At 44.9% G+C, this 15,232-nt stretch overlaps 1 protein-coding gene across 4 annotated transcripts in view; it reads right to left on the bottom strand.

Moving 5' to 3' along the window:
• The window catches only part of Dgkd (diacylglycerol kinase delta), a 97,786-nt gene extending 84,642 nt beyond the window's left edge, over positions 1-13,144 (bottom strand). Inside the window, exon 1 of one of the 4 annotated variants that reach the window (XM_046439691.1) lies at positions 12,976-13,144. In XM_046439691.1, the coding sequence (XP_046295647.1) occupies positions 12,976-13,131 (156 nt within the window). In that variant the 5' untranslated portion in view covers positions 13,132-13,144. Of the gene's footprint in view, positions 1-12,267; positions 12,291-12,363; positions 12,461-12,975 lie in introns of those variants that run through there. The other 3 variants (XM_058577549.1, XM_058577548.1, XM_058577547.1) reach the window with 3 other exon arrangements.
• Positions 13,145-15,232: the final 2,088 nt, after the last annotated feature.

The raw sequence follows: 15,232 nt of genomic DNA, 5'->3' as shown, positions 1-15,232 counted from the left end.
TTTCTTCTTAAAAAAAATACTAGCAGAGGGCTGGAGGTACAGCTCTGCAGCAGATCATCAACTAGCAAGCAAAAGGCCTGGGACTTGATCGCAGCACTATTAAAAAAGAAAAAGAAAGAAAAAAATACCAACAGATAAATATGGAATAAATTATAGAAAAGGGGAGGGATCTCTATTTTGCAAACACTTATAATAAAACGATTCAGTCCAGGTGCAATGGAGCATACCTGTAATCCTACCTATAAAGAGGCTACGGCAGGAGAATAACAAGATTGAGGCCAACCTCAGCAACTGAGTGAGACTGTATCTCAAAAAAATAAAAGTAAAAAAGGCCTGGAAATGTGGCTCAGTGGTACAATGCTTACCTGGCATGCACAAGACCTTGGGTTCAATCCCAAGTACTGAAAAAAAAAGAGAGAGAGGCAAAAAATTGATTCAGGCAAATACTATGTAGAAAAGCTTTAAAAAAATTGGTAAAAAATGGTATTTGTGGAACTGGGATTGTGGTAGAACACTCGCCTCACACATGTGAGGCCCTGGGTTCGATCCTTAGCACCACAAATAAAGAAAGAAATATGAACAACTTAATATATATATATATATATATATATATATATATATATAGTATTTGCACAGTGTCAAAGAATCACCTCATGGGGCTGGGGTTGTGGCTCAGTGGTGCGGCACTTGCCTAGCATGTGTGAGGAACTAGGTTCAATCCTCAGCACCACATAAAAATAAATAAAGGTATGTGTCCATCTACAACATGTGTGTGTGTGTATGTATGTGTGTGTGTGTATTGTTGTTGTTGTTGTTTGATTTAAAGAATCACCTCACATATTACTTCCTAACTGCAAAGGAAGAATCCTCATCTGCATGAAAAGATCAATCATCTCACATAAGTCAGGAGATGATGTGCAGAGGGACAAGCCGACAGGACACACTTCCTGCAGGATGCAAGACAGAGCACAGAGTACCCTATATTCAGACTGCCCAGAAGGTTGGCGTGACTAAGAGTCTCTGAGACCTCTCACATCCAGTTTATAGGAAATATGAAAGATAAAAGAACAATGTAAAAGGAACCAGAGGAAACCATCAGGCAAATCTAGAGATTTTACAAGACAATTGCCCTCGTCTCTTTACAAAGTTGATGTCATGGGGGAGAAGACTGCTGAGGAAGCCATTCTCAGTTAAGAAAGTAAAGAGTACCAGGGCACAGTGGTGCTCATCTGTAATCCCAGCAGCTCAGGAGGCTGAGGCAGGAGGATCACAAGTTTAAAGCCAGCCTCAGCAACTTAGCAGGGCCCTAAGCAACTCAGCAAGACCCAGTCTCAAAATAAAACATAAAAAGGGCTGGGGATGTGGCTCAGTGAAGAAAGAAAATAAAGATCTAGGACAACCAAATTCAATGCACAAATTTGACAAGTACCTGGTTCCCAAAAGGAAGCCCATAAAAGACACTTTGGTTCAACTGGGGAAATTTGAAAATGTTTTTAGATATTAGGGGCTTGGAAATTACAATTATTTTTTAGGTATAATAATGGTACTGCGGGCTGGGGATGTGGCTCAAGTGGTAGCGCGCTCGCCTGGCATGCGTGCAGCCCAGGTTCGATCCTCAGCACCACATACAAACAAAGATGTTGTGTCCACCGAAAAATAAATAAATAAATATTTGAAAAAAAAAATAATAATGGTACTGCTATATAGGAAAATTATGAGATACATGCTGAGGTAATCAGGGGTAAATATGCTGCTGATCTCTCTCTGGGGACTGGCCTTCTTCCCCTCCGCCCTTTCCTCACCTCCCAGTCCTTCCTCCTGTATCCACTTCCCAAAGCCCACAGCCCATCTGACCAGCCCTGACCACAAAGCTTCTCTTCCCCAGTGCCCACACCAAACCATGACAGAGTTCACACAATGTCCCCTCTAGTTCTCCCTCAAGTCCAACTAATTCTGCCAGAATTCCTGTCACAACCTTGGCCCAGCCTGCCACCATCTCTCCTAGCCAGCCAGGGTCAGCAGCATCCACTCAGGCAACCCAGACACAGCCAGAGCCATCTTTTCAACCCATATCCTATCATCAGGCTCTTTCCTGAAATCTTAAAGCAACAGTATTCCATTAGCATAGCCTCCAACCCAGCTCTCCAGACGTGTGTCACCATGAGGGGGCTCCTTGACCCTTCCCAGCTTTAATCACACCCGCTTCCTTTCAGCCCCTTCATTCCCCCAGGCTTTCTCCTGCCACAGGGCCTCTGCATAACCCCTTTGATCAGCTACCCACTCCTCCTGCTGCTCCTCCTCAGTTCTTTTACTAACATTTAAAAAAAGATATTTCCCACTGGGTGTAGTGGCACATGCCTATAATGCCAACAACTTGGGAAGCTGAGGCAGGAGGATCACAAGTTGGAGGACAATCCGGGCAACTTACCAAGACCCTGTCTCAAAATAAAAAACAAAAAGGGATGGAGATGCAGCTCTGGGTAAAGGCCCTGGGTTCAATCCCAAGTACCATAAAAACAAAAATTTTTTAAAAGGGGAGAGCTGGGGTTGTAGCTCAGTGGTAGAGCACTTGCCTAGCACATGTGAGGCACTGGGTTCTAGCCTTAGCACTGCATAAAATAAATAAAATAAAAGGTATGTGTTCATCTAAAAAAAAATTTTAAATATTTCCCCCATTCTATCTTTTTTCAGCTTAATGTGTTGCTTTTCTTCTAACCACTTGATTTTCTGCACATCTTTTCTATTATATGCATTTAAATTTCCCTCTAGACATGACTTCATCTATATCCCATCAGTCATATCTTTTTGCTATTATTCAACTCAAAATATTTTCTAACCTTATCTTTTTTCTGACTCATAAGTTATTTAGAAATAGTTGTCTAAATTTGCAAATGCATTGGGATTTTCTTTTTTTTTAATTTCTGGCTTAATTCAATTGTTATCAGAGAACATATGCTATTTCAATCCTGTGAAAGTTGCTGAGACTTGCCTTGTGGCTTAGCACATAGTGAATTTTGATAAATATACTTCTGCATCAGAAAAGAATTAAATTCTACACTCATCAGGGACAGTGTTCTAAGTATGTCCATCAGGTAAAATTCAGTACCTAACGTTGTTATATTCTTCTACATTTTTTTTTTCCCTTCTGGAATTGAATCCAGGAGCCATCTAGCACCGAATTATACCCCAACTCTTTTTTATTTTTTTATTTTGAGGCAAGGTTTCACTAAATTTCCCAGGCTGGCCTCAAACTTGCAACTCTCCTGATTTAGTCCCACCCTTACCCCACCCCTGTCACTGGGGTTACAGGCATGTGCCACCTCACTCAGCAATGTGTCTCTTTTAAATAGTCCCATCAGAGCCAGCTGACACTGAGCCCTCATGCTGGAGAGCCTGATGAGGACCTGGACTGACATTCCAACTCTTCTTATCATTTGCCTGATCCTCTGCATCTTCCTCACCTCTCTCAAACTCTACAGCCACATCTTGACTCTGGTGAGAGCCACGACTTCTCCCTACCACACTCTCCTCAACCAGCCATCAGCTCCACCCCAGGAGAAGCCTGCCTTGGTTCCTGACCTGGTCACCCTGTCTGAGTGAGTGGGCATCTGCTGGACTCAGAGCCTAAGGCTTGAAACTTTTGATCTGACACCTGAACTTAGCCTGCAGAGGGAATGTCTGTCATGAGCCTGTCATGATTAAGTGTGCTTGCAGTGCTTAGAATTAAACTAGAATTGTTTGCTGTGAATTGATGATGTCTGTTGCAGTGCCCAGCATTAAGGATTGTCATTTTCTTAATTAAGAACCTATAGAGTAAAATTGTATTGAGTGATTTGAGTGAATAAAGCATTGAAAAGGGCAATAAATAAATAAATAAATAATCCAATCAGGTTTCATTTTCATGTTGCTTCTCATAATCTGTTTTTTAACTGGAGCATACCTGTAATCCCAGTAATTTGGGAGAATGAGACAGGAGGATTGTAAAATCAGGGTCAGCCTAGGCAACTTAGCAAGATCCTGTCTCAAAATAAAAAACAAAAAAAGGACTGGGGATAAACTCAGTGGTAAGGCACCCCTGGGTTCAATCCCCAGAACCAAAATAAATTAATAAAAAAGTCCACTTACATGCAACATGATTTCTAACATGCTGGGATTCGAGTCTACTGACTTACTGTTTCCTCTCTATTTGGCCCACTTGTTCAGTGTTCCTCTCCTGCCTTCTTTCAGATTCAGTACTACTAGTCTGATTTTCCCAGTTTGGCTTAGTTATCGAATAGTCTATCACTTTAGTGGCCACCACAGAGATCATAGCACACATCCCCCATTTGTCTCACAGTAACTGGTTCTATTTTCTTCCTCCTGGAAATGCAAGGACCCTAGAACAGTTTACCCCATCTCCTCCTTTCTGACTCATATAATGTTGCTGTTACAGATATATTTTAACTCTACACATAGATTAAATCCAAACACAGAAATCACTTGGTTTTGGGGCTGGAGTGGTGGCTCAGTGGTAGAGCGCTTGCCTAGCATACGTGAGGCACTGGGTTCGATCCTCAGCACCACATAAAAATGATATAAAGATACTGTGTCCATCCACAACTAAAAAATAAATATTTTTTAAAAAATCACTTGGTCTTCTCCTTGTAGATCACCTTTCAGTTGCTCTTCTTCCTTTCAACAACTTAACCTTTCACCTAAGGTCATTCTCTTAAGCCAAAACAAACAAACAAAAAAAAACCTTTAATGTCTCCCCTAGTACGGGTCTACTGGCAGAAACACTGTATTTGTGTATTTGAAAATGTCTTTAACTTCAACTCCAAAGGTCTTTTTACCGCAGAAAGAACCCTGGGTTCTGTCAGTTTCTTTGAGCACTTACAACTTCAACTGACTTCTGGCTTTCATGGTTTCTGTTAAGAACACAGCTGTCAACCCAACTCTTGTTCCTGGGAGGGGAACCGGCCTCTGGCTGCCCTGCATCTCTTTCTGTTCATTGCTGGTTTTCCCAGTTCATTACAACATGACCAACGTGTGGTTTTCTTGTGTTTACAGTGTGAGTGCATCTGTGGACGGAGCCTTTTATCAGCTGTGGGAAATCCTCAGGCATTTTCTTTTCAAGTACTGCTTCTGCTCAATTTTCTCTCACCTCTCCTCTTGTGACAAACACCCACTCTTCAATTTTTTCCATTTTTTATCTCTGGGCTTCCTTGTGGTATTTTCTTTTGAGCTACCCCCCCCCCAATCACTAAGCGTTTTCAGCTGTGTCTAATCTGACCTTCCTTTGATTATTTAATTTTGAATATTACATTTTCTGTTTTAGAATCTTCAGTTAGTTCTTTTTGATAGTTTCTAGTTCTCTACCAAAATTCTCAATCTGGTCTATCATCTCCTTGAACATAGTTGAGTACAGCTGTTTTAAAGCCTATGTCTGAAGTTGGCAACCCTTGTCCATCTGTGCTTTATAGGAGATTGTTTCTTCTCATCTTAACTCAGGAGACTATTTTTCATTGTGTGCAGAACAGTGAATTGTAAATGACGGAAACTCCTCTCCCTCTAAGGAGAATTGAAGTTTGCTTAATTAGCACTCTGGGATGACTTTTATTTCAGGGGGCTTAAATGATCTGAAACAGAATGGCAGTCTTCCCAAAGTTCTACCTCTGGTTCATCACCATCCTTGGTTGTGGTTTTTAGGGATTTCACCCCAAATGGGGGGGGGGGGGTCCCCACACGCAGAACTGCTTTTCTTTTTCAGAACCTGAGCCCTCGGCCCTCAGAGGTATCCCACAGTCCCACCGAGCTCATCCTCGCAGCTTCCTCCTCCAGCATCAGCACAGGGCCAGGTGAGCACTGTTAGTTTCCTTGGGCTGCCTTGACCAGGTACCACAAATTGGGAGATTTAAAATAAGGGAAACTGGGGCTGGGGCTGCAGCTCAGTGGTAGAATGCCTGCCTCACATGTGTGAGGCACTGGGTTCGATCCTCAGCACCACACAAGTATAAAGAAAGATATTGTGTCCATCTACAGCTAAAAAATATTTAAAAATAAAACAATGGAAACTGATTGTTTCACAGTTCTGGAAGCTTAAAGTCTGAAATCAAGCAGTCAGCAGGGCCGGACATAGTGGCACACACCTGAAATCCCAGCTACACAGGAGACTGAGCAAGGAGGATTGCAAACTCAAAGCAAGCCTGTCTCAAAATTAAAAAAAAAAAAAAAATTAACTGGAGTATAGCTCATTGATAGGGCACTTGCCCAGTGTATGGGAAGCCCTAGGGTCAATCCCCAATATTGTATAAAAGGAAAAAACATGATCAAGAGGACCATACTCCCTCTAAGGGCTCAAGGGGAGACTAAGCCCATGGCCTCCGCACACTGGTGTCCTCGGGATTTCTTGGTTTCTGGCAGCACAGCTGAATTTCCTCGCACTCCTTTCATATGATCTGTTTCTCTGCGTCCACATCTCCTCCCTTTCTCTCTTATAAGGACACCAAGACATTCAGAGTTTCCCCTGAATTCAGAATAATTTCATCTCAAGAAGCTTCACTGGTTATATCTGAGAAGAGTATATGGTCACATTTGAGGACCTGGGTAGACTGGATAGTAGGGAGACACTATATCAGTAAAGACCCCACTCTTGATTCCAAGGTCAAATGCAGCCCCATATGCCAGGCTCACTTCTGTCACTTCTGCTCAATTTTTCTCTCACCTCTCCTCTTGTGACAAACACCCACTCTTCAATTTTTTCCATTTTTTATCTCCTTGTAGATCACCTTTCAGTTGCTCTTCTTCCTTTCAACAACTTAACCTTTCACCTAAGGTCATTCTCTTAAGCCAAAACAAACAAACAAAAAAAACCTTTAATGTCTCCCCTAGTACGGGTCTACTGGCAGAAACATTGTATTTGTGTATTTGAAAATGTCTTTAACTTCAACTCCAAAGGTCTCATAATCTGTTTTTTAACTGGAGCATACCTGTAATCCCACTGCCCCCACACACCTTGCCCACCCCCCATAGTCCTGTCCATCACTCCACCATCATCCTTAGTCCTTTTTAGTTTTTACTGAGACAGATCTCACTAAGGGGCTGAGGCTGGCCTCAAACTTGCAATCCTCCTGCCTCAGCCTCCAAAGTCTCTGGGATTACTGGCATGCGTGCGCCATAGCACAGCCCCACCGCTGTTCTTTCCAAGCAAGCCTGTCTCAAGATAAAATTAAAAAAATAATCAGCTCTGGGCCTAACAGTCACTTCCTCAAGAAATCCTTGGAAGCACCCCCCACCCCCCGCGCGCCCACTGCCCAAGGATCAGGTCACATTCACCCCATGTCCTCTCTAAACACTCTGCACCACCAACACTCACATTCCCTGTGTAGCTGGCTTATTAAAGTCTGCCTGCTTGTAGCCCTAGGAGTCACTACTATTCAATTAGATATCACAGTGCCTGGCATAGCACTGAATCATGTCAAGATGTCAAGTGCTTGCTGAAACCAACTGACTCCGTGAAATAAGGAAAGTAACACCTCATCCTTGGTATTTCCACTGGTACTCAGTTTAAAGATGTTCAATGACCAAGCATGATGGCGCATGCCAGTAATCCCAGAAACTTGGAAGTCTGAGGCAGGAGGATTGCAAATCTGAGATTAGCCTCAGCTACTTAGCAAGGCCCTCTTAGTGAGACCCTATCTCAAAATAAAAAATAAAAGGACTGGGGATGTGGCTCAAAGGTTAAGTGCCAGGGGTTCAATCCCTGGTACAAAAAAAAAAAGAAGAAGAAGATGTTCAATGCTAGTTTTCAGATTTGCTCTTATTAACTGTTCTGACTACCAGAGATGGAGACTCACCAGAACCCACTTGAGCAGAAGGAGGAGGTGGTCAGGCAAGACGACTACTTATGGGGAAATTAAAAAGTGAATAATCAGGGCTGGGGTTGTGGCTCAGAGGTAGGGTGCACGCCTAGCACGCTTGAGGCACTGGGTTCGATACTCAGCACCACATAAAGTAAAATAAAGACATTGTGTCCACCTATAACTAAAAAATAAATATTTTTTAAAAAAGTGAACAATCAGAAAAACAGCAATAATCAAAACAACCACCAGATGATTACTTACTATACAACAGTAAGGTGCTAAGTGTTTATTTTTAACAGATTGTCCCACTTGAGTCTATGAGTTTCCATTACCATTTCTATTCTGTGGATGTAAGAATTGGGATTATTATTTCTTTTCTACAGTACAGAAACTGATGCTCAAGAACATACACCTAACACTGTCATTATAACTGACCAAAGAACTAATATTTTCTCTGTCTACAGATGAAGAAACCTAGTTTCAAGTGAGGTTCAGAAATTTGTCCATGATCAATCACAAGCTTCATAAGTTGGAGAGCAAGTCTAAATAAGCTTCATCTGATACAAAGTTCAGGCTTTGAAATCCTAAAATAAACAAGCATTTAAGACCTTTTATAGGACTGGGGTATAGCTCAGTGGTAAAATGCTTGCCTCACATGCACAAGGCCCTGGGTTCAATCCCCAACACAGGGGGGAAAAAAATTTTTTTTTTTTAACACCACTTTATCCCTACTAGTATGGCTATAATCAAAAAGTATCAAGTGTTGCCCAGGATGTGGAGAAACTGCAGCCCTTCTCATATACTGCTGGTGGGAAAATAAAATGGTACTGCAAGTTCATAAAATAGACCAACAGTTCTTCAAAAGTTTTTCTACTCCTAGGTGTACTCAAGAAAAATAAAAACATGTCCACATGAAAACTTGTACATGAACATTCAAAGAAGCATTATCTAAATAGCCAATATGCAAAAAAAAAAAAAAAAATCCATCAACTGATGAATGAATAAAATGCAGTATATCCTTACAATAGAATAATGTAATAAAAAGGAATAAAGTGCCAGGTGCAGTTGCACACACCTGTAATCCCAGTGGCTTGGGAGGCTGAGGCAGGAGGATCGAGAGTTCAAAGCCAGCCTCCACAACTTATTGAGGCCCTAAGAAACTCAGTGAGACTCTGTCTCTAAATAAAATACAAAAAGACAGGACTGGGGATATGGATCAGTTAGCAGAGTGTTTATCTAGCATGCATAAGGCTCTGAGTTCAATCTCCAGCACCACCAATACAAACAAACAAAACGAAAAAAGGCTGGGGATTTGCTTCAGTGATTAAGTGCACCTGAGTTCAATCCTCAGTACCAAAAACAGAAGAAAGTACCAATACTTGCTAAACATGAAGGAACCTTGAAAATATGCTGAAAGAAATCAAAGAAAAGAACTGACACTATATGACTGTATTTGTATAATGACCAGAATAGGCAAATACATAGAAACAGAAAATAGATTAGGGTTAAGGGAGCCAGGAGGAAATGGAAATAAAAGTGTTCTAAAATTGTTTGTGGTGACAGTTGCACAACTGTGAGTATACTAAAAACCACTGAACTGTATGGTTTAAATAAGTGAATTATATGGTATGCGAATTGCATCTCATAAAGTTGGGGTTTTCAAGTCTTTTAAAACTTAAACCTTTTACCTATTTGCTACTAGTATTCATTTAACAGAAAAAAAAATGCTTGTTTAAATTTGAAATCAGGAATACAAGCACTTCCACATATATTCAAAAACAAAGTTTTAGAAACTTTTTTTTAAAAACTCAACTGATAGCTTCACAGAATTACACTGTCATTTACTCAAATTTTAAAATACTATATAATGTGCTGATGTATTTACCAGTCAGTGTATTAGCTCCATTTTCTTTTTTCCATTCCAGCTACGTGGTCCTAGAATCATTACTGTGTATTATGGTTAAGAAATACAAATAAAGGGGCTGAGGTTGTGGCTCAGTTGAGAGCGTTTGCCTCATACCTATGAGGCACTGGGTTTGATCCTCAGCACCACATAAAAATAAATAAATAAAATAAAGGTATTGTGTCCATTTACAACTAAAAAAATTTTCTTAAAAAATACAAATAATGCCATGTGCTTGCAGGGACAACTTCAACTCTAAAGATTCAAACACTAAAACATCAGACATGCATGAAATACTAAACCAATAAATGGCCATCCCAAACCAATACACACTGAATTTTCACTCAAGACCTGGAGGAAAGTTTTTTAGACGCCTTTATAATGCAAAGATTTATTTGAAGGTTGGTAAAGCTTCTCTTTACAAAAATGCCTCAAGTGTGTTTCTCAAAGTGTGTTCCATGGACCATGGGCAGCTCTTCCAAAATTGTTAGAAATGTACATTCCTGACTTCCTCAACCCCACCCAGCATTAGCATTTTAACAAGATCCCCAGGATCCACATTAAAATTGGAGGAACGCTATCAGAAGATTTCCCCCCACCAAAGTAAGACAACTTGAGTTTTCATTTGACTAATACTCTGAAAACCTGACATACATACAGTTCTGGTGCTGGCCCAGCTTGGCCTCAGAGCCATTCCTTGCTCTCCTGCTCTATCCCACTGCAGAGGGGGATGGTCTCTGCAGGTCAGGGTTCCCAAGCAGGAAGGGTAGAGAAGTCTGCTGCAGCCACTGTGCCTTCCCAAGACTCTGCCAGAGGACCTCTGTGGTCCCTGTCTGGCAGAGCCAGTTGCCCCTGCAGTCTGACTGGCGCCCCTCTCTTTGTCCCTCATCTCCCTTCATCTTATGGGTGGCAATGGTTTCCTGTTGATTGCTTCATCTTTGGGTTGCTTCACTACCTGCAGATTGCATTCTCATTTCTCTAGGATCTTTGCAACCATTCCCTGCATTAAATTCCCTCTGGTTTAAATACTTAAAGTGGTTTGTTCCTTTTTTGGACCCAGAATGAATGACACTCCATATCATCTGGAGAATTCTATAATGTATCACACATAGCAGAGGAATTTTGTGAATGGTTTCTCTACTACAGAAGAGAGCTACTGCACACACAGTATACTTCACATTTCCCACATTCTGACAATCTCTAACAACCCAGAAGAAAAATCAGCCCTAAGCTATCTGTCTGTACAGCAGATGTGACTGAATTCCAAAAGGCAAGTCCTCGGGTGTATTTTTAACACTGTACCCATCACTCCCCCTCAACCAGAACAGCTGGTATGACAACTATTGTTTTAAGGGGGAAAAAAAGAAAGAAAGAAAAAAATACCTCCTGATGAACAAAAATTGGGGACTCACACTGGAATCTCAGAGGAATCAAACCTCTCCATGATCTTGATCTGAATCATACTTCAAAGTCACAGGATCTACCATGCACTGGACAGCACCTTGCTTCAAGAAGCAGGCAACAAGAGACAGCAACTCCTATCAGTACCAACCAGAACTTCTTGGAGATCTTCCTGAAAGCCCATCTGATAACCACTCCCATGCCTAGAATAACTCTGTGATTCCCTCTTGCCCAAGGCCAAAAATTCAACCCTTCAAATTAGGCCCTGATCTTCCAAATTCCACTTGACCTGTTTCCAGCTGCTGATTCAACTTCTGACTGTTCCTAGGTGTGCTTAAACTTTTACACATGATATTCTAATGTGAGGAACCTCATCCCTCCCTGCCCAGTCTGGCAAACTCTATTCCTCAAACACCCCACTTTGAGAAGGACACCTTTATCCCTACCTCTTGGGGAAGTTGGAGTCTGTCCTCTGAGATTCCATAGCACTTACTAGGTTGTGTGTGGAGGTGTCCATCTCCCTGTTACACTGGGTGCCCTTAAATAGAGAAAATGCCTTTCATCTTGGGGATCCTAACCATGGTTCAAATACAGATCCATCTTTATTACAGGTGATATCCTGGAAAAGTCATTTAACCTCTGCAATTTCCAACTGCATAAGACCAGAATGATATGGATACCACCCAACTCAGTGGGTTATCATTAAATGAATTAATCCATGTAAAGTGCCTAAAGCTAACCCAAGAAGAGTGCCTGGGATCCGAAAATTGTTATCTGCTATTGTTCCCGCTGTTATCATTACAACTATTACAGCTATACCTGGAAGCATAGGTCTTTGAAACCCACTTGTTAAATAACTGGAGCACTTCACAACAAACCTGTTTTCAACATGTTAGAACCCAAGGTTCCCCAATTCCAGGCATTGGAGGCTGACAAAAATAAGGCAAGAAATGGCTCCCACGGTAAAGGGACTAACTGGCCCTGGAGGGAAAGCGCACTGCAGCAGGATGAGAAAGCCTGTGCCAGCCAGAACTGCCAGGGCTGCCTCACGGATTCAACCTCTCTCAGCCACCTGTCCAGCCACCTGCCAGAGAAAACCCTGGTCCAACAGGGAAGGCTCACCGTAGCAAAACCATAAGCAGTTTCCAACAGGAACCACAACGGGTAAACAAAGGGTGCAACTTTGTTCTTGCAAAGGGACATGCGTCTTCTACACACCTCATACGCAGCGTGTGGACTTCTCCACGGAGAGTTCGGTGCCCAGCGGATGCGCACTTTCCCGAGTGGGGAGAGCAGGTCGCTGGACGCGCATCCCTCCCTTTTTGGGAGGAAGGGGTGAAGGTTAGACCCCAGGACCGGGTCCCAGGGGACTTCTGGGGGTACCATAAGATACTGTGCACAACGCCCTGAGGGAGAGAGCCTGCCCAGCGCCCAGAGTCTTGCGGCCCCGGGCCTCGCGGAGCGTGCGTGCCTGCGGGGCGCAGCCAGGCGCCCCCACTCCGGGCCCGCGCGGCTAGACCAGCGCAACCCCCGCCTCTGGGCCTCAGTTTCCTCGGGTCTCGCAGCGCCGCACGGGGCTCGCTCCCGGCCCTCCGCGGCACGCGCCCCCCAGCGCGGCGCCCACTGCGTCCCCCGACCCCCAGCCCGCCAGAGACGGGGCTCGGCCGCGACGCCGGCCCGTTACCGCAGCGGCCCCCGCTTGGTCCAGCAGCGGCGCCCGCGGGACCCCGGGCCGGCGGGGGCCTGGGCGGCCGCTCCGCAGGGCCCCGGGCCTCGGCGGGGAGCCGCAGCGTGAGGGGCGCGCGCCCGGTCACCGCACCACGGGCTCACCTTCTGACGGATCTGACCCGACGTGGACACCTTGCGGATGAGCTTCTGTGGGGAGCCGGGCTCTGCCTCGGGCTCACTGTCTGACGATTCCTCGGGCGCCGGCGGCGGAGGCGGCTGCGGCGGACCCAGCGGAGGGGCACCCGCCGCCGCCGCCATGCTGCCGGGCCAGCGCGCGCGCCGCGGGGGGCGGGGCGGGGCGGGGCGGGGTCTGCAGGGGCGGGGCCGGCGGCCCTCAGCCCCGCCCCGCCCCCCCGCGCGCAGCCGCAGACGGCGGCGCGCCCGGGCCCCTGCCAGTCCCGGCTGGGTGGCCCTGCTGGGACCCCCTGTCATCCCGGCTGCTGTCGGTTTTCTTCTAGGGACACAATTTGTGTGTCTTTGCTTCTGTGTTCGCTTCCTTTTTAATCTTTCCCGTCTTTCACCTTAATTCTAAGTGATCTCCCGCACTGTGTCGGCTAGACAGTTCCGAGAGAGGATGCTCGCCTGCCTGCACCGAGAAGAGGTGCGGACGGGCTCCGCGATGCTGCGACAGGGCGCTTCCTGGACGCTCACTACCATCTGGAAGGCTTTCTGGTTAAAAAGAAGTTTAAGGAGATAGAGACAGAAAATGAGCAGGAATCCCAAACAGGTAACCGTATTCTAGAAAGAAAGAACATATCTATGCAAAAGCCCAGAGGCCAGAAAGAACGAATCTTCCTGAAAAAGAAAACTTGAGCTTAGAGGTACAAAATGGCATTAAGAGCCCCTGGGGTGGGCAGGACAAACAAGTCTTTATAAACCAGGTAATGGGGTTGGCCTTTTTGCTGAGGCCTGAGGGCAGCCGAAAGCCGCTGAGGGATTTAAACCTGGGCGGGGCTGGATCACAAAGCTGGGGCCTCAGATCCAGGCTTTGTAGTGATGGGGGGTAAAGTGGCCTCCTGGACTATTGGGAGGGACTGTGTAATAGAGAAGTGGACTCAGACTCTGGAGGGAACAGAGGAGCCCTGAAAGAGCCCTCTGGGACTGCCCTTCAGTGGGGAAGAAGAGGAGGAAGTGCAGTTGGAGATGAAACCATACAAGTTTGGGTGCCTATTGGGACATCCAGGTGGAAAGGACTTGGTACCACCTGGGAGGAAATGCTGTCTATTTGTGTGTCTTGCTAGAGGGCATTTGGAGAGGGGTCTGCCAAGAGTTCCCTTAACCATTTCAAAGGGTCACTGGATAGTGCCTTCCAGAGGCAAGCAAGCCTAGCATCCCAGAGGCCATAGGGTAGCATCTGGCACAGGGAGGAGGCCAAGATTGATCTCATAGCCAGAAAACGAGGACAGGGCTTGATACAGAAATTCTCTGAACAGGCCTAGGAACCCTGGGTGTTCCAGGCTGCACCAGGCTGCACTACCCTGTACTACAGCCTCATGTGTGTAGTCAGAATTCATTAAAATTAAACTTTTGGTTCTTCAGTCACGTTAGCCACATTTTAAGTGCTCAGTAGCCATGTGTGACGTGATATCTATCACAAAGGACAGCACAAATATAAAACACTTCTATCACCAGAAAATTCTGTGCTCAAAAGGATAGTGACCACTCAAGTCCTGAGTCCTGGGTACACACAGGACATGACTAGTGCTGCTTGTCTTCCCCTGTTCCCCACAGAGCCAGTGGGACAGCCTCATTCTGGGGATGACGACCCAGACGTGGAAGGCTCAGATCTCTCTCCCAGGGTGTACTAGAGAGGCAGGATTTGAACCCAGAACAAGTGATTTCCAGACCCACAGAGCTGCATGGTAGCTCCCTCAGGAAGCTGAAGCCTACAGGATCTCATAGGTAGAAAGTGGAGAGGGGGTACAGTATGGGCTGAGTCTTATACTTCTATAATTTATGTGGGAAAGTCCTAACTCCCAGACCCTCAGAATGTGACTTCCAATTCCAAAAATTAAAAAAAAGGAAAGGAAATTTTGACACAGATGAGGACAACCATGCAAAAACACGGGGAGAGGCCTCCAAGGAAGAGGCCCGAGGCCCTAGACTGCGCAGCCTCACAGCTTCCAGATTCCTGCTGCTGAAGCCACATTGGCTGTGATATTAAGGTAGCCTTGGATCTAATTCGGCCTCCCCACAGATTGGGTCTTTTGTGTTAGCTGACTACAATATCGTGAGAGGGTTGGGGCTCAAGGATGGAGCTCTCTCCCAGCCCTGGTTTCCATCCCCAGCACCATAAAGTAGATATAGATTAAGTGCAACATGTACACAGAAAGAGTTAACTCTTGCCAGGGGAGCATCA

The sequence above is a fragment of the Marmota monax genome, unplaced genomic scaffold (assembly GCF_021218885.2).
Source record: "Marmota monax isolate L192 unplaced genomic scaffold, Marmota_monax_Labrador192_F-V1.1 WCK01_AAM20220418_F8-fsc00041, whole genome shotgun sequence".
Taxonomy (NCBI): domain Eukaryota; kingdom Metazoa; phylum Chordata; class Mammalia; order Rodentia; family Sciuridae; genus Marmota; species Marmota monax.
The sequence above is the reverse complement of the archived record's forward strand: the minus strand, read 5'-3'. Positions and strand labels throughout refer to the sequence as shown.